The sequence below is a fragment of the Bombus vancouverensis genome, chromosome 10, assembly GCF_051014615.1.
Source record: "Bombus vancouverensis nearcticus chromosome 10, iyBomVanc1_principal, whole genome shotgun sequence".
Lineage (NCBI taxonomy): Eukaryota > Metazoa > Arthropoda > Insecta > Hymenoptera > Apidae > Bombus > Bombus vancouverensis.
This window is the reverse complement of record NC_134920.1, coordinates 10,522,069-10,539,260: the sequence shown is the minus strand read 5'-3', so window position 1 is coordinate 10,539,260 and position 17,192 is coordinate 10,522,069. Positions and strand designations below refer to the sequence as shown.

Genomic DNA, 17,192 nt, shown 5'->3' with positions numbered 1-17,192 from the left:
ATTAGTAAACAAATTATTATTATCGCCTATTGGTTGCGAAGAATTAAAAAATTTTTATTCGTGTATTTCATTTTTATTCATGTAGTTTGTATTATGTATTTCTTCATTTTATATAATGATGAGATACATATGTAGTGTGTATAAAATTGTATCTTATGCTGTCTTCTCTCATTGGTATATTCTCTCAATGCTATAAAGTCGACCAATAGAAAAGTTTGTTAAAGTGCAGGATGAATTGGTAGTTCAGCAAGCATTTAGAAGTGTGAATCATACTTTGCTCTTAAAAGTCGGATTTCTGATGCAATATTCGTTAATAAGACGTGAATGCACTGTATAAGTAGTACCAGAGGATTGAGACCCGCGTGATGAAGGTGCCGATCTGTATTTAAAGGCCAAGGAAATTAATAAGTTTCATCGAGGACGCCAAAGTGTTTAAAGCAACTTTCAAAATGACTGAAGAAGACTCGGTATGTAATCATATAAAAGAAATATCTTTAGGATGAGTTTGTATCGTATTGGAAAAGCATGGGAGCATGATCATCTTGACATACTTTCTGATTTTTTGAAAATATGCTAAAACCTATGAATAAAAAACTGAAATTTGTTCCCATATATATGAACATTTTGTAACGAAACTTGTATAAAATAAAGATAATGCTACTTTATAGATTCCAACCTCAAAACCATGTGGATAGTATTCGAAAGAATGTACATCTATCATTAGTGTAATATCTCTTGACACATATTCCATTAGCCTGGTTGCTATAACATATTCGATGTTTATAATGCAATATACTGTAATATTTTATGATCATTAATACTTCTAAATTATTGTAATATAATATTTAATCTATAAAATATTTCGGAGCACGGTTAATGCGATATATTTAAACAACTTTATCAAATTTTTATATGAAAATATATTTTTGTTTGAAATAATAATCATTTTATTGTGTTAATAAAACTACAGTGTTCTATAAATATGGTATATAAATAGAATTCCACATAATATTTAAAGATTTATTGAAGAATTAAAAAAATTCTTAGGTATTCGATCCTACTTTGAAAAAGAAGAAGAAGAAGAAGAAAACTACTTTTGATCTTGATGCTGCATTTAATGAAGGTGGTAATACTGGCGATGCAATGGAAGCTACCGGTGATAAAGAAAATCAGGAGCCTGAACCTCCTACGCCAGCTGAGGATGATGAAGCATTGGATTTAGAAAATTTTGGAAGAAAAAAAAAGAAGAAGAAAAAAGCATTTAATTTAGATGAACTTGATGCGGCTCTGCCTGATACAAAGAAAGAGGTGGATAACTTTGTATATAATTATTATATGCATTAACAGTATATTATATTTACTTATTCATATGTTTATATATTTACTTACTTTTAAAAGGATGTTGTTGAGCAACAAACAGAGGAAGTTGTTGTGGATGATACCTTTGACTTAGATATGGACTTCTCAAAAACTAAAAAGAAGAAAAAGAAAAAAAAAGATCTTGATGAGTTAGTAGCTGAGGAAGAACGTAAGGACATTGAAGATAAAGAAAATGGTAAATATTACATATTGCAAGAGTATTATAGTTTGGGGTAACTAGTTGTTTATGTTACTCATTATTTGTTAACATGCTGCACTGAATCTGAGCGAAGTGCAGAGTATGGTAAGGGATATGTTTGCTGTTTTCTATATATATATATATATATATATATCACATATAATAGTCACAAGTACATATATCATCTACACTTCCATAAATCTCATTTTAATGCAAAACATAAAAAATGATTTCTTTTATATTTTATAAAAGTTGATTAATAATCAATTTGAAAAAAAATTGTATTGAATATTGATAATAAGAAATTTAATGTATATTAAATATTGAATAAGAATATTTCGATATACATTGCAAATAACAGGAAACAAAGTGCCCAAGGAATCATGCCTTCAACTTGTTTTCTCTTAAACTAATATTTTGGTAGTTTTATTCAGTTATGATAACATTATTTCTGTAAATTATAGTATGATAGAGAGTCAATTATATTTATTAAAATAATGTTTTCTCTTCCTTTAAAAGCTGAATGTATCTGCTGCTGTATAATTGATCAGTAGTTCGTATTTTTTACATGCGCATGTCTAATTTTGTTAATACTAGATCAAATAAGCAAACATATACATATATATAAATGTAAATAAATTTCATTTAGAAATCAAAGGCAGAAAAAAAGAATAGTACAATTAATAAAATTAGACATAGATTTATTTATTAAATTTTTTATTGTCTTCATCAATTTTCAATCAAATATTAAATGTGTACTATATTTACCAATAGAAGAGACCAGTTGGGTTGGTTCAGATAGAGATTATACATATGATGAACTGCTGGTAAGAGTATTTAATATTATGAGAGAAAAGAACCCTGATATGGTTGCTGGTAAAAAGCAGAAGTTTGTCATGCGTCCTCCTCAAGTAGTACGTATAGGCACCAAAAAGACATCTTTTGCTAATTTTACAGAGGTCAGTTGCATTATAATACTTGTTTATTTTATTTATCAAACTGTAAATCCTTTCATTATTACTTATCTTATGACTTTTTAATTCTAGATATGTAAAACACTTCATAGGCAACCAAAACACTTACTGGACTTTTTACTTGCTGAATTAGGAACTAGTGGTTCTGTTGATGGAAACAGTCAACTTATCATTAAGGGCCGTTTCCAACAGAAACAAATAGAAAATGTTCTCAGGAGATATATTAAAGAATATGTTACCTGTCACACCTGTCGTTCTCCAGATACCATTCTTCAAAAAGATACTCGACTATTTTTCTTACAGTGTGAAACTTGTGGCTCAAGATGTTCAGTAGCTAGCATAAAATCTGGTTTCCAAGTAATTATTTTTATTCTCAATATTAGTATAATTTTCTTGATATTAACTCTTTAATAACTATCTTAACAACCAATTATTTATTTTAGGCCGTCACAGGAAAGCGTGCTGCTATTCGAGCAAAAACTGCCTAAAAAATTTGTCATATGTCATGTTTATCAATTTTGTAGCATAATTTTGAAATTATCAGAGATTTCTTGTGTCAGAACGCAGTTTTTACTATATCTATTATCTGAACACTCATTTTTTACTTATGAAAACTGAGGATTGTCAGGATAAAAAAGAATAATTGTAAAATTTACAGCACAACACTTTTTATCAATTCGCAACAGACAAAAAGAAATTATACAAAGTACTGTTTCTGAACAAATTTTTTCAAGTCCCCCAACTATTTTTAATATTTTTATCTTACTTTTGATTTTAAAATCTTTAATATATTGTTTCCTCCTGGAATGCATATATAAAATCATATAATTTGATAGAATTTTATTTTTTTTTACGCATTTCATTCCTTTCGTAATGACCGATGCGTATTAAACACTTTCGAAAAGGCATATAATTGAATTAAACACACTATTTAAATAGCATGGATAAAACAGTCACACGATAATACGTAATGCATTATCCATTTGTCTACCATTGTGACATCAACATCCTGTATAAAGAACGATTAGGTATAAAATGGTATAGATTACCAGTTGTTAACGATAGATTTAAGCTGGTAACAATTTGTTATATCATTTTCTGTATACAAGAAAATTGTAACATTAAATTCAAGTACATTATTACGCATGGCCAAAAGTATTATTCCTGATATCTTTTCATGAGAAGTGTTGCAATAAAATGCAGTGATTTTTTTAAAGCGATCAATGGCTATCTTTCTTAGCTAATTTATTCAATTGTATTTACTAGGTAATAAATCTATCTTAAGAAACTTCATTACTTCTCTTATATTTCATTAATAACACTGTAAAGATATTTGTATTTATTAAGTTTAATTCTAGTGTATTATCATGACTTATGGTTTGTTAGAAGTCATTTATGTGCAAGTCACAAATATTTTTTATTAGAATTAATCTGATGTAAAACTTGTTTATTGGAAGCATTGGTTATAAAACGATGTGCAATTTTAATGATTACAAATGTATATTATAACGATTAACTTGAATATATATATTAAATTTGAATAATTTTGTGCTATTTATATATATTAAATAATACAATAAAAATTATGATTTTGTGATTAAAAATAAACATAGAGTTTAGTGGATGTAAAGCACTAAAATCGTATTCATGTAAATGATTAGAAATGTATTATTTTGTTGCATCAGAACTGTTTTTTAATTCAATTATTTTTTTCTTAACATAAATACCAGTGTCTATAAGGCTTTGGAATATAGAAATTGGCATGTTCGGCATTGGGAAATCTCTGAAAGGGATCCATACTCGTGAACCATCTTCATATTCTTTTAAATAAACTGGTTGTGAAAATACTAATCCCTTTGGAATACCAAATGAACCTAAAAGACGTAAATTATTTCTAATTTCCCTATTTCATTTTTTGCAATTCTTACTATTTTTATATTACCATCAGATTCAATTCCTAATGATATAATTTCATCCCTGATGCTTTTTTTATTACTATACCATAACTTTAAAAGATCACAAATTGCTCTACATTTTGGAAAATCTTCTGATGTGCCCATTTGATATCGAAGAAGGGCCTAAAAAAATTTCTGCTGTTTCATATTATTTAAAAAAGTGCAACAAGTTATGTACCTTGCGTTTCAAATAGTTTTTATAAGGATTTTTATCATGTGTCTTGTAAAAAAACCACCTCAGTTCGGAATGTTGAGTTCCAAGTGGTAGTATCATATTCTCATTCGAATTTAGAGCTCTTTTATTTGGATAATAAACATCATATTTTTGAATCATATGGTGAACATCTACAAAGTGATTGATTCCTATAATTAAATGTAATTTTTTAATATATATGCAAAAAGATAGAAGCGAAAATATCATGGTATTCTGCTTTAATATATAAACCAACCCAAGAAGCCCCAAACAGGTGGACAACCAAAGTTTTGCAGATTAAGACCAAGTGAATTTACAAATGTGTATATAAGTTCTAAACCATAATGAGCACTAGCAACTACAATGTTTGTGCTTGATAATTTTGTAACAAGTTCCATCATGATATTGGCGTAAAAACATGGAAGATTCATTGAGCAGAAAATTACCTTCATATGTGAAGGCGCATGTTCATTTATATGTGTACATAAATTTGCTATAATTTTATAATTACGTTGCAGCCAATTATCTGTACCTTCATATTCTTCTCTGAAAAATGCGTATGTAAATACTAGTAGACATAATAGCAATGAATAAAAACAATATTAATAGATTTACCGTGTTAAACTGTCAAGGTAAATTAATATATCACAGTCTTTTAATCCATCAGGGATATTTTCCACAATATGTACTGTATTTATGCCAGCACCTATTGTTCCTGCATCTCTAAAAATTTTCCTAAGTTTAAAGAAACATCCTGGTTCATCATACAAGTTAATAACAATTCCATGAGTCATCCAGAGCTCTTTTGTCATTAGTAACTGAGGAACAAGATCGGGGCACATTGATCTTCCTGCTCCTATTATCATTATTTGACGGTATTTTTTTTGTACTTGTAATGGTTTGCTTCTTCGTTTCTTTATATTACAAGCCTTTATTAAACGAACTTAACTTAGAAAAATGAACTCTTAAATATAATATAGAAATTTTTGCTATAAAACGTTTTCATACAAATAATAAGTCTGTTTGTAATGCATCAAGTTCTTCTTTGCTTAAATATAAACTGATGTCATAATAATTATGCAATAATTCCCAAAATTGGGAACTACCTCCAATATAAGTTACATGAGACCGACTAAGTCCAATTTCTCTCCATATTAGAGGAGATTTAGTGTGAGTCCATCCATGAAGATCACAAGTTTCTTTCAACCAACACTAGAAAATAAGTTTCATAAAGAAGTATATTTATGAATAAAATAATATTAACTTACATCCCATCTTGCAGAACTTTTACTAATACTTCTGTAATGAAAATTCGGTAATATCGTAGACAAACTTTCAGCGACGAAACATATATAATTGAAAGTACAATCTCCTAAAATACCAGCTATTACAGTCAAACTTCTATCTGTTGTCATTTTGTACAACAACAATTGAAAAACGTTTAATTGCTATTTTTGTGAAAATTTTTATAAAAATCCATCAATAAAATAATAGTGTGTTATTCTTACAACAAAATAATTTATTTATGCAAAAAAGTATCATGTATCAAAGGTACATTTTATTATATTACTTATTCTTAATCTTCTTTTTAACTTATATATTTAATCACCTATTTAAAATCAATTTCATAATGTACTTATATAGTTTAACATAATATAATATTCTTAGATTATTTTATTCAAAAATTCCATAATAAGAAACTTAAAGCCACTGTTAAGTTAGATAACTATTCCATTTGTATATTTAAATTTTGTCATCATCATCTGATATTTCTGGTAAATCAGGATTTTTAAATTGTATCCATTCTTCATCAAATATTTCAGGTGATTTACATAATTCTGGCATTTCAATCTCAATTTGTTCCAGATCTATATAAAAAATTTGGAAAACATATATATATATAATATATGAAAGATATATAGTTAATGTTTAATACCTGACTCAAATCCTTCATCTTCATAAGGTACTGTCTCACGTTCCTTCTTTACACAAAGTTCTTTAAATTCATTTTCTATAGTTTTAGTATAAATGTCATCTGTAAAAATATATTTCTATAATTTAATTATTCTTTCAAGTTAATTACTTTTCATGAATTATAATTTAATCAAGTAACTAAATATAATACCAAATTCAAGTTGCATATCATAATATGGTGCTAGACTTTCTGGCTCTGGGTATGATTTGTGAATGTTACTTTTTACTGGTAATGGTTTCTTAAAAATACTTTCACCATACGATTCTGGTAATTTTATATTTTTTGTATTAGATACTTTTTTTGGAGATACATCCTTCATTCTGTTGTAAGATATAGTTGATTTCTATAAAAAATTAAAAAAATATTATATATCCTATTTACACAAATTTGCAATGAGTTGTACCTTTAATAAAATATTTTTCTTGAGTGATATTACTTGGCAGCTGTCGTCTAACTGTGTTAGTTTAGGCTTTAATAATTCTTGTTGTTTACTGGGAGTACTACTTTGTACAGTAGTAGAAACATTTAAGTCAGACTTAGATCTAATTGACAATCCTTTTGGTTTTGATCGGCTAACATTTTTCAGAGGAGTATCATTTGTACCAAGAGAACTTTTGGATCTTGCCAAAGGCTTCATAGCTGGATCTATAATAGTTATATTATTAATACTTTTAAAGAATTAAAGCAGTTAGCATAAACCATTAGTTTAAAATAATATTTATATAAAACAAAGAAAATGTAAATATTAACCCCACGTATTTTTGTTTTTACCTTTGTGAAGTTCCGATACTTCACCGAACAAATTAAATATGTTTGCCATTTATAAAAATTTATATGAAAAATAAACCCAAAATGATTAGAAAGATATTCTGAATCTAAAGAAAATAATTTAATGTTTCTAACTCTGCTTTTGAAAAATCTGTTTTCACTTCTTTTTCATAAGCTTTCCGTTTAATTTAAATAACAGTCTCTAAGCGAAACTAGGGAAAATTGGTCACACTGAATTCTTAAATTACTAAAAGTTTTTTTAGGTATAAAACAAAATTGGTAGAATAAAAAAAAATACGAAAATACTGTTTTATTACTACCAGAATATATCTATATTGTATTCATCCATTATAATTATTTATGATAAAGTAAAATTAGAACGTTTCTATTGTCTTTAGCCTATAAGGATCAATAAAGTTTACACAAGAACGTATTTATCCATAATGTAATTTATTAAAAGAGACAAAGAATTGTCTGTAGCAAATATTTCATTAGGATAAATTACATTGATAATATATATAATATATATTTTTACATGTATAATGACTTATCATGTCTTAAGGCCTCTAAAATATATAGACAACCAAAAGCTACCAACTGTTTACAGTGGAATGCTTTGATTAATGAATTGATACAATAAATTGATCACATGTATGTACAATTATTTACTATATATAGGTATCAATGAAAGAATTGAAGCTTTTCATAAGACTCAAAATGAAAAATGCTATGCAAAGCTATAGAACAGATTGAAGTCATACTCAAGATGTAACATTTTGTTTGATATCTACAAAACAAAAATACATTAAATGCAATATTCTTTCATTGATACATATACAATTAAGTAAAATGTTTATAAATGCTATTCATTCCTTTGAGTTGTAGCAAAAAGAAGGATATTATTTAGTGGAAATTTGAGTTTAGTTTTATGTCAATATCATTATGTTTTTACAATAGAACAGTCTGTTGATCTCGTTTATATACCAGTAAGATGTAGACAGCTTCTTTTCATATTAACAGTAACAGCAACATCGTTTTAACTTCACATGCTTTTGGTTTTCTTAAGCCATTCTAATACTCTGAATTATTTGGAATACAGCTGAAAATTAGAAAATTTAACTTGTATATAGATGTGAACATTCTTTTCTATGTATTTTATGTTTACTGAATTTATTTATATTTAAATTATATTAAACTTACCAGAACCACATACAACAAAGATGAAGAGTGCTAATAGACAAGGTCCAACTGGAGATCCTTGATCTTGTGGTTTCTACAAATACAATAATTATTACATATCATTGTAACTTCAGTTATTATTACCAGATAAAGCTTGTAATTTGATATAATCAGTGAAATAAATAGATTTATAATAAAATGAAATTTATATAGTGTTTTACAGTTCATATTTACTTCATAAAAGATGTATAAATTAGTTAAATAATTGATTTCAAATTTGTAGCATAGATTCATGTCACATATGGTACAATTATCAATCTATTAATTTGTTACTTTTTACTAGTCAACAAATTTTTAATCAAAAACATTTTTCAAAGATCTAACTATGCTAGCCGAAATATGTATAACATAAAATAAAAAATATGAAACAATAATATTATTATAAATGTCATTGCACATGCAATCAATTTGGCAACCTTATTATAGTTTATAACCTCAAAATTGGAAACGAAAATAATTGTTTATTTTTACACAATTAACATATTTTAATTATCTTACTTTACACATAACTGTTAAAATAGATTTTATCAAACAATAGAACACAGCATACCGATGACTTTGGAACATTTCCACGAAGTGTGATGTTTTTTGTAGCTCTTTCGTTTGCGATACGCATTCTTTGTTTTGGTGCCATTTTTGCTGCTTTTTATTTATCGGAAGGGTTAAGTTTATAACTTGAAATAAAATAGAAAACAATTTAAATAGTATTTCAGTCACTGTACACCTACAACAATATGTAATGTTCTTGTAGTAATAAATAGTTGTGTATACTACACTCCGACCTGCTGCGTCGACGAGTACGCTTTGACACGTGAATACTTCTGAATGTACGACAGAGCTCTTAGTGCCACACTGGCACCATCAGAATCAATTCAACAATTATACTTTTTGTAATCCTGATCTTTTCTGAATCCTTTAATTATACATACAGATTGCTATATTATATCATTACTTATTTAATCAGTGATTACAAATAACATATTCATCGTGATATAATTTTTTACATGAAATACTTTTGAGCAACGTAGTATTTTTTCAAATACGAATATCACGGTCTTATCCTAAATGCAAATAAGCGACTTTTTCCGTGCGATATGATTGTAATCATATGTCATTCTTTGAGTTCCCAGTTAAGACCAATAAAGACATATGATCCGAGCTATATCACGTGGAAAAAGGTCGCCCGTTTGCATTGGGCTTTATACACACGTCTGGTTATGGTCATATAAGCAGGTCTGGACACTCCTATACCGAAAGCATTGACAAAACTGTTTATTTTATTGAGTCGACAAAAATCAAGATGGTGGATAAGAAAAGGTTTTGTCCTGCGCATGTATAACGCGACATATCAGTGAATGTATAATGGTGCATACGACTGTGAGCCCCTCTATAGGAGTTGTTCGATCGCACGATCGTATGCAATATACCGCCCGTACCCAACTGCGATCATGATGAATACAATAGTATTCTACTAATTGAACATCACTATCCCCATTATTCCTTAAAAACTATTTTCAGAGCTCAGCGTTATATTTGTTTTTTTATTTCACTTGTCCTATTTCTTCTATTTTATCATTCAATTGCTTTTATACAAACTACTGGCCTTAGAATTTCAATATCTTTGTTGATTTTCTACCTATTTCACATAAAGTTAAAGTTTTTATATAAACATAAGTTCTTCCTTAGGTCGTAGGCCACGGGTCGGAATTTATCCAATTAACAAGGTAAAGTTCCCGCTAGCGAGATAACACTGTAATATAGGTAGATAAAGATCAATGGTGTATAAATAAAAATAGATCATATTTTTGTTGTACGTAGAAATTTTATATTTCTTAGAACTGCTACGTTTAATAACAAACTGTATGTTCATTCAAATATTCTCATTGATATTTGTCGCTCGATGCATCGCATTAGGATAAACACATTCACTGCCATTCCTAAATTCCACAATCCTCTCGATTTACTTTTTTTCTCAGCAACGCTTAAACGTGTTCTTAGATATTTAGTCGTGTGAAGAGGATCACAAGTGAAAAAATCATTTTACCACCGGTTATAGACTCACAATACTTTACATTTTATCAATGCATTCACATTTCAGAAGTCATTCATTTAAAATAAAAACTATTTATATCAAAGAAAATATGTGATACATAGCCAATAGTAAAAAAATTTCGTATTATCCACATTCTTTCTTTAATCCTACTGTCTAGCTTATCTATAAATTAACGTTACTCGAATTATTGGTAATCAAGCGTTATGTATATAACTAAAATCTCAAAACAGAGTCACACAACTGGGGTACTGTTTCTAATTATGCTAACTAAAGTATATCCCTTGCATTCTGGATAGATCGTATCGAAAATTTATACTGTACAATTTATACCTAATAACATGTATCTTCTTTCTTTCATTTATTTCAGTATCGACATATTCCATTTTCGCAATCATAATTATTAGCATTCGTTGGTATTTTGGAATGTTAATATTTTTTATCAAGAATTCAAACATTTGTATTTGTTGATATATATTCTGAAAGAGGCAATGAGATTTCTTAAACATTTTTTTAATTTATACAACTTTCTTTCTATAAATCCCCCGAAAAAAGAGTAATTAATAAGTTTCTAGTAAATTCAACAAACAAATAAAAAATTGAGCAACGTTATAAAGTTACCTGTTTTAAGAGTAAAATAGTAATTCTAAAATATTACATAATTATCGGATCTTGCATTTTGTGTAATACCAAATTGTGACTCATGAGATGAATATTATATATGACTGTTTGAATAATTGGCGAACTATTCGTTTCACAGATGTGTACTGTACTGTACTATAGGACCCATCTTCACAACTAAGTTACAGCAAATAAATTAATCACTTTTTTTTTAAATGAAAATATTATTATGATGTTACATCAATAGACGTAAAGTGATAAAATATTCACTGAATATTTTGAAGAAACATAACGATGTACCAAATATTTCTTTTTAAATATTTACGCTACACTTCATTGACATTAGTATGTTATTAATGCCGGTTTAATAGTCTCTTCGACAAGTTACATTTGCGCGTCATAACGAATAATGTAAATAACTTAAACTACCAAAAAGAGTCCTACTTTATAAAGACCGGCAGGTTTCACTCTGTATGTTCTCAATTTAATCCATCTTAGACGTTACACTAGCATTGTGCTTTAGTCTATTTTAACTGTAGAGTAGATCTTTCGTACAAATGCATTAGTACCAACGTAACCAACAGTTCCACACATTATACCTAAGGCAAGACTGAACAATGCCATGTAACCAAAGTAAAAGGCTGTTTGGAAGAGACCGTACATTCTGGAAAAAAGAAAGTTTGAAATGTAATTTTATTTTGTAATCAATGTAATCAAGCATTATAAACTTACTTTGTTTTAAAGAAGAAGTAATAAAAGGAATATATGTAGACATAACCAGCGGTTGAGGCGGCCGATAAGAAACTTGTCCACTGCCTATAAGACAAGATAGCATATGTAAATGAAGAAACAATCATTGTTAAACAATATACACAATAAACAGTAACACAATGCTTACCATCGATAATCTTCGGCGTTTAGCAAAAAGTATGTACATACGATAGTAACACAAACAGTTACTATCATTAGAATAACGAATACTAGTAACATAAATCCATAAACATAATAAATTTTATATGCCCAGAATGAGGTAAAAATAAAATACCTAAAAAAGGATAAAACAACTGTAATATAATAATTTTACAGTATATAAATGATGAAGCTTACATTTCAATGAATATCGATCCAAAGGGCAAGATACCACCAAGCATTATGATAACAAGTGGTTCCATAAACCATTTCTTTTCAGGAATAGGTCGAGGTACCGCGTTAACTCTGCATGGTGCGTCCGGTGTCCCAGCTAAGTTACGGCCTAATATGGTTCCGACTAATGTCAATGGTAATATAACAAATATACAAATACATGTTACTGCTACCTGTAAATAAAATATTCTTGTTAGTACATACAAGATACGTATATACGTACAAATGAATGTGTACTATATAAATAATACTTTCCATAGAACCAAATGGTATAGCACGGCTAGCATGATAATACATTGCAATGAAGTTAATGAAGAATGCAGTGCCACAGACAATAAGAGGTAACATAAAGGCACTGAGAATCATTTGTTTGATCCAAATACGTCCTCCCATACGTGCATATAAGCCTCCTCCCGCATAACCATTTATAGGTGATGTTGCAGCATACACAAATATTGCTATCGATAACATCGATCCTCTTTCTGTATACGGCTCTCCAAGGATAGCAAAAATAATAACACTAAGTACAACCACAGTAACCTAGGGTAAAAAGCCAAATTTAAAGTAAAAGAGCCTATTAGTACACGTTTCTTAAAAATATACTGTCCTAAAAATGTTTATTATTAAATTTGTAAATTTTGTATTATTAAAGTAATTACTTGATAGCCTGCGCCTATTAGAGCTGAAAAAAGCATTGCATGACTAGCTGGTCTAAATACATCTCCATGAACTTGTTTCCATCCATATTCATCTCCTAAATCTCGCTCCATATCATCCATTTCTTCATCCCTACTATATCTAGCATAATCTTTCCTTAACGTACGCATTAAAATCATTGAAACAAGCCCAACAAGAAATATTACCATCATAAAACTATTAAAAATACTGAACCAATGAATCTAGAAAAGATAAAGGACAATGATCAGTTTAGTAGTAATGTATAATCTTTAAAGCAATAGTATTAATAATGCTTGCTTAAATTCCAATTTGTTCAATGAATAATCGTGTAACAGATAAAAATTTTATTCTGAAAATATTCTCTTGTTCCATGACAAGGAACAAGAATTGAGAGAAAGCAAGAAAGACAATACCTCTCACTTACTCTTGCTATATCTATTTAGTGTCTTTGTCAATATGTTTACGTTACATTGAGCTCAAATTTAGGCAAACATTGCCAGAATACTTACTCTGTGTTGGAAAAAATTAGGATCCAGATATTTATCAAATCTGTCTTCAAATTTAACATTACTCTTCTTCCAGTTAACTTCATAACTGAAAGAGATAGCTGCATCTTGTACCAGTTTTACTTTATTTTCACTTGTCAAATTTACATCAACTATTTGCTTTCCATTATATCCTATATCAAATTTCTTATGTGTCCAAATGTAATAAGATACAACTCCATTATTTTCTTCTGGTTCTCCCACAACACCTAAATATTTTACAATAATCAATTGATATAACAGTAACACATTTTAGTATTGGAAAAAGGAAAACATTACCCCATATTGGTAGATCATCCATATACATCTTATACCAATATTGATTCTTCACTGCATATATGAAAGCTTTTTCACTTTCTTCTGTTAATTTTATTTGACAATAGTCCATTTTGGCGATATCAGCTATGAGGTAACCAAGTATATATGTATGTATTATATATATTACCCACATAAATATTTATAATATTTATCACTAACTAATAAAATTAAAATACCCTTAAATTCAATTTCCAGGCCACTAAATTTGAGTTCGATGCCTTGCAGTGCCTCAGAAAAGGTCTCATGATAATGATTAATGACATCTTTTGTACCCATACAAAAAGGTAATGAATAATATGAATAAGTTTCTTGACGGTTGTGATATGGTCCAACTGTACTCATCCATAGTACAACTTCATCATTATCTTCGTACTGGAAAGAAAATACATCTGGTAATACACATTCCTCTTATATGTAATAGAATACAATTAACATGTCTATACATCATAGTAGAACGAATCAATCTCTAGCAAGTAATAAAAAAATCACCTATTAAACTACACCACTTGTAGAAAAGATAAAGAACAAAGGTAGTTTATCACAAAAAGTAATGTAAATAAGAATATATGAATGGACAATATATTTTCCACGTCAAATCTTTATGGTAAGATAAGGAAAGAACGAATTGTAATAAAAGAATATAAAATGTGGACGTTGTAAAGTCAACAAGGACACGAATGTAACGTATTTGCCACTTTGACATTTTGAAAATATGTCAATTCTGAATACTTACGATGTGAGTGTGCTCGTCAGGACGGGCAAAGGGGAGTAGGCTAAGCGCCAGAAAGTGGAATAACAATCGAGCCCGACACATGTTCACCGTGACGGGAAGGCGCACTAGGCGCCTTATGTTAATACAGACAGAAATTCAAAGATATTTGACGATGAAAACACTCCATAGATTTACAGAAAAAAAGTTACGTAGCAGAAACACCGGACGGACAGGCACCAATGGACACGTATTAAAATACGATGATGACACTCGGAGCGGCCGCTAATACGCGCTAGCTGTTAAGAATGTTAGTTCACAATCATAGTAGATGGCGCTTTTACTAAAGTTCAAGTTGCAATAAGCTACTATTCATCATAAAGGCTGTTCCAATGAACTCAAAGTATGAATTCAAAGATCCAAAAGAGACACATTGAAATTAAACTGTGTTTGCAAATAATATTATGCACATTTTTTAAGATTTAATTAATTTACTAAGCAGTCGTATATTCACAATTATATATGGAAAAATAGAAATTATTAATTATTAATTATTGTGACACAAATAGTTTAAACAAAATCAAAGATATATATTTATTTTTTTATACACGTTTTATTATAATTACAATTAATAAAAATCAAAATATTGTTATTACTATTCTTCGGGCCAAGGTTTTCCTATGCCTTGAGACGCACCCATTCTTGATGGATCTTGACTTGGATAATGTATTGGAGTTGTTCCAGGTGGAAAAATAGGTGTTGCAGTGGCAGCTGCCATTTGAGGTGGGAACATAAATTGGGGAGCAACTGGTGGAGGTGGAATCATCATTGGTGGCATCATGCCAGGAGTAGTTTGTAGATTGAAAAAATTATTTCCCATGCTTTCTGGTGGAGGTGGTAGAGCACCTGGTAAACCTGGCACAGGCTCCAAGATTTCTCTAGTTGCTTCTGCTGCGGATACAGTTTGCCTTCCTTGTGAACGTCCCCATTTAATTGTTAATCTTCGCCCTCCTAATATTAGTTTGTTAAATGTTCTTTCTGCTGCTGCTTCGGCGGCGCTTCTCTGTGTGTACTGAATGAAAGCACACTGTTGACGAGGAACCATAGTAACGGAGCGTATTTCACCGTATTGATAGAAATGATCGCGTAATTGTTTTTCTGTTAAAACATCACCTAAGTTGCCAACATAGAGAGTTGTAATGGATTTATCCTCTGGTGGGTCTAACTTAGGCATAGCTGCAGCTCGGCGCATTAATTTATCAGCAACAGGGTCGTTAACTCCGTAATAACGATCTTTGATATTTTGATCAGCTAATGGATCATCAGGATCAGTAGGTTTCTCATGACGATATGGACACTCTTCTCCTCTTTTACACTCTCCTTTAACCCAAAAAGAACAAATATGTGGCCTGTTTCTTTTGTAATAAGGACTAGTCCTTGCCAGCTTCATCAACAGATCACTAGCAGCTGCAGATTTACCAACAGCACCTGCTGGTGATGTGGGATCTATTTTTCCAATTTCGCTGTCTATATTTTGTACATAATATTCCTTGTTTACATCTGATCTGGGCAAGTCATCTTTGATCTTAAGTGCTGCATCGCGTACTTGAATTGGTAAACCATATTCTAAATCAAGTAAACATGTCTGACACACATTTTTCAAGCGACTACAAGTCTGACAAACTTCTGTCTTTTTGAACCGCATTCTTGCACCAGGACACCACCTAAATACTGTAAATGGACGCATGCATATTTTGCATTCTTTTCCATATCTTTCTTTTGTCTACAAATATAATTAAAAAAAAATATTATGTTACACACAAATAAATATTTCTTATAAGAATCGAAATTCAAATTTTGACGAAATTAACTTACCATACGAATGTACGGATTGTCACCTAAACAAGTTTGACATAATATTGGGAATTCCTATAAGGAAAAAAATAAACAAATGTTTAAACGTATCAAATTTACGATTATGTTATAATTTAGATTTTACTTACGGCATCTTCCCAATTTTGCCTATTATACATATTCGTTGTCTTTGAAGTAGCCATTTTACTGCTTATTTAATTTATAAAACCCTTGATGAAGGGTTACAACAACACTAATGTTTATAATTCAATGGCGATTGGCGACAGACAGCAGACAAAGAATGCTCTACGTCCGCCGCCTACCTCATTGAACACAATCTTATCCTGCCAATAAGATTATGTTAGTTTTCATGAAATCTTTGCTAGCAAACTTAATTTTGGCCAGCCAATTAAGTCAAGAGAAAGAAGTACTTGAAACAACTATGAACCAATAAAGGCCATTCTTTATATTTTTTATATTTTATGAAATTAAAAAATTTCTGAAAATTGTACAATAACCTCTTTTGTATATTCTTGTATTAATTAACAATTAAATTTTTATGATAATAGCATTGTATTTCAACATTAAAAATGTTCATAATCGTATTATCTT

The 17,192-nt window shown here is 29.4% G+C and overlaps 6 protein-coding genes across 8 annotated transcripts; 1 reads left to right on the top strand and 5 right to left on the bottom strand.

Annotated features, from left to right (window-relative positions):
• The first annotated feature begins 245 nt into the window (after positions 1-245).
• Positions 246-3,674, top strand: eIF2beta (eukaryotic translation initiation factor 2 subunit beta). The gene is made up of 6 exons (XM_033336955.2): positions 246-467; positions 1,048-1,308; positions 1,399-1,555; positions 2,333-2,517; positions 2,605-2,889; positions 2,976-3,674. The coding sequence occupies exons 1-6, from the start codon at positions 450-452 to the stop codon at positions 3,018-3,020; spliced, it is 951 nt and encodes a 316-aa protein (XP_033192846.1). The 5' UTR covers positions 246-449; the 3' UTR covers positions 3,021-3,674.
• Positions 3,675-3,954: 280 nt separating this feature from the next.
• On the bottom strand, positions 3,955-6,179 carry LOC117158256 (putative malate dehydrogenase 1B). The gene is made up of 7 exons (XM_033336956.2): positions 5,949-6,179; positions 5,689-5,892; positions 5,296-5,609; positions 4,937-5,226; positions 4,666-4,850; positions 4,475-4,610; positions 3,955-4,406 (listed from the first exon to the last, which is right to left on the bottom strand). The coding sequence occupies exons 1-7, from the start codon at positions 6,093-6,095 to the stop codon at positions 4,201-4,203; spliced, it is 1,482 nt and encodes a 493-aa protein (XP_033192847.1). The 5' UTR covers positions 6,096-6,179; the 3' UTR covers positions 3,955-4,200.
• On the bottom strand, positions 6,179-7,623 carry LOC117158329 (uncharacterized). Of its 3 annotated transcripts, none has more exons than XM_076622405.1 (5): positions 7,406-7,623; positions 7,092-7,300; positions 6,806-6,998; positions 6,617-6,715; positions 6,179-6,548 (listed from the first exon to the last, which is right to left on the bottom strand). In XM_076622405.1, the coding sequence occupies exons 1-5, from the start codon at positions 7,473-7,475 to the stop codon at positions 6,424-6,426; spliced, it is 696 nt and encodes a 231-aa protein (XP_076478520.1). In that variant the 5' UTR covers positions 7,476-7,623; the 3' UTR covers positions 6,179-6,423. The 3 variants fall into 3 exon arrangements, with proteins under 3 accessions (XP_076478520.1, XP_076478519.1, XP_033193009.1); XM_076622404.1 differs by having other exon boundaries at positions 7,059-7,300; positions 7,406-7,620; XM_033337118.2 differs by having other exon boundaries at positions 7,059-7,300; positions 7,427-7,619.
• A 231-nt stretch (positions 7,624-7,854) lies between these two features.
• On the bottom strand, positions 7,855-9,500 carry LOC117158321 (stress-associated endoplasmic reticulum protein 2). Its single transcript, XM_033337099.2, has 3 exons — positions 9,213-9,500; positions 8,624-8,696; positions 7,855-8,522 (listed from the first exon to the last, which is right to left on the bottom strand). Exons 1-3 carry the CDS (start codon positions 9,294-9,296, stop codon positions 8,485-8,487), a joined length of 195 nt encoding a protein of 64 aa, XP_033192990.1. The 5' UTR covers positions 9,297-9,500; the 3' UTR covers positions 7,855-8,484.
• A 964-nt stretch (positions 9,501-10,464) lies between these two features.
• TM9SF3 (transmembrane 9 superfamily protein member 3) lies at positions 10,465-15,045 on the bottom strand. The gene is made up of 10 exons (XM_076622128.1): positions 14,751-15,045; positions 14,194-14,389; positions 13,979-14,101; positions 13,664-13,908; positions 13,136-13,375; positions 12,728-13,016; positions 12,441-12,645; positions 12,232-12,378; positions 12,066-12,149; positions 10,465-11,997 (listed from the first exon to the last, which is right to left on the bottom strand). The coding sequence occupies exons 1-10, from the start codon at positions 14,829-14,831 to the stop codon at positions 11,853-11,855; spliced, it is 1,755 nt and encodes a 584-aa protein (XP_076478243.1). The 5' UTR covers positions 14,832-15,045; the 3' UTR covers positions 10,465-11,852.
• A 247-nt stretch (positions 15,046-15,292) lies between these two features.
• On the bottom strand, positions 15,293-16,924 carry LOC117158273 (pre-mRNA-splicing factor RBM22). The gene is made up of 3 exons (XM_033336978.2): positions 16,730-16,924; positions 16,602-16,655; positions 15,293-16,509 (listed from the first exon to the last, which is right to left on the bottom strand). Exons 1-3 carry the CDS (start codon positions 16,781-16,783, stop codon positions 15,382-15,384), a joined length of 1,236 nt encoding a protein of 411 aa, XP_033192869.1. The 5' UTR covers positions 16,784-16,924; the 3' UTR covers positions 15,293-15,381.
• Positions 16,925-17,192: the final 268 nt, after the last annotated feature.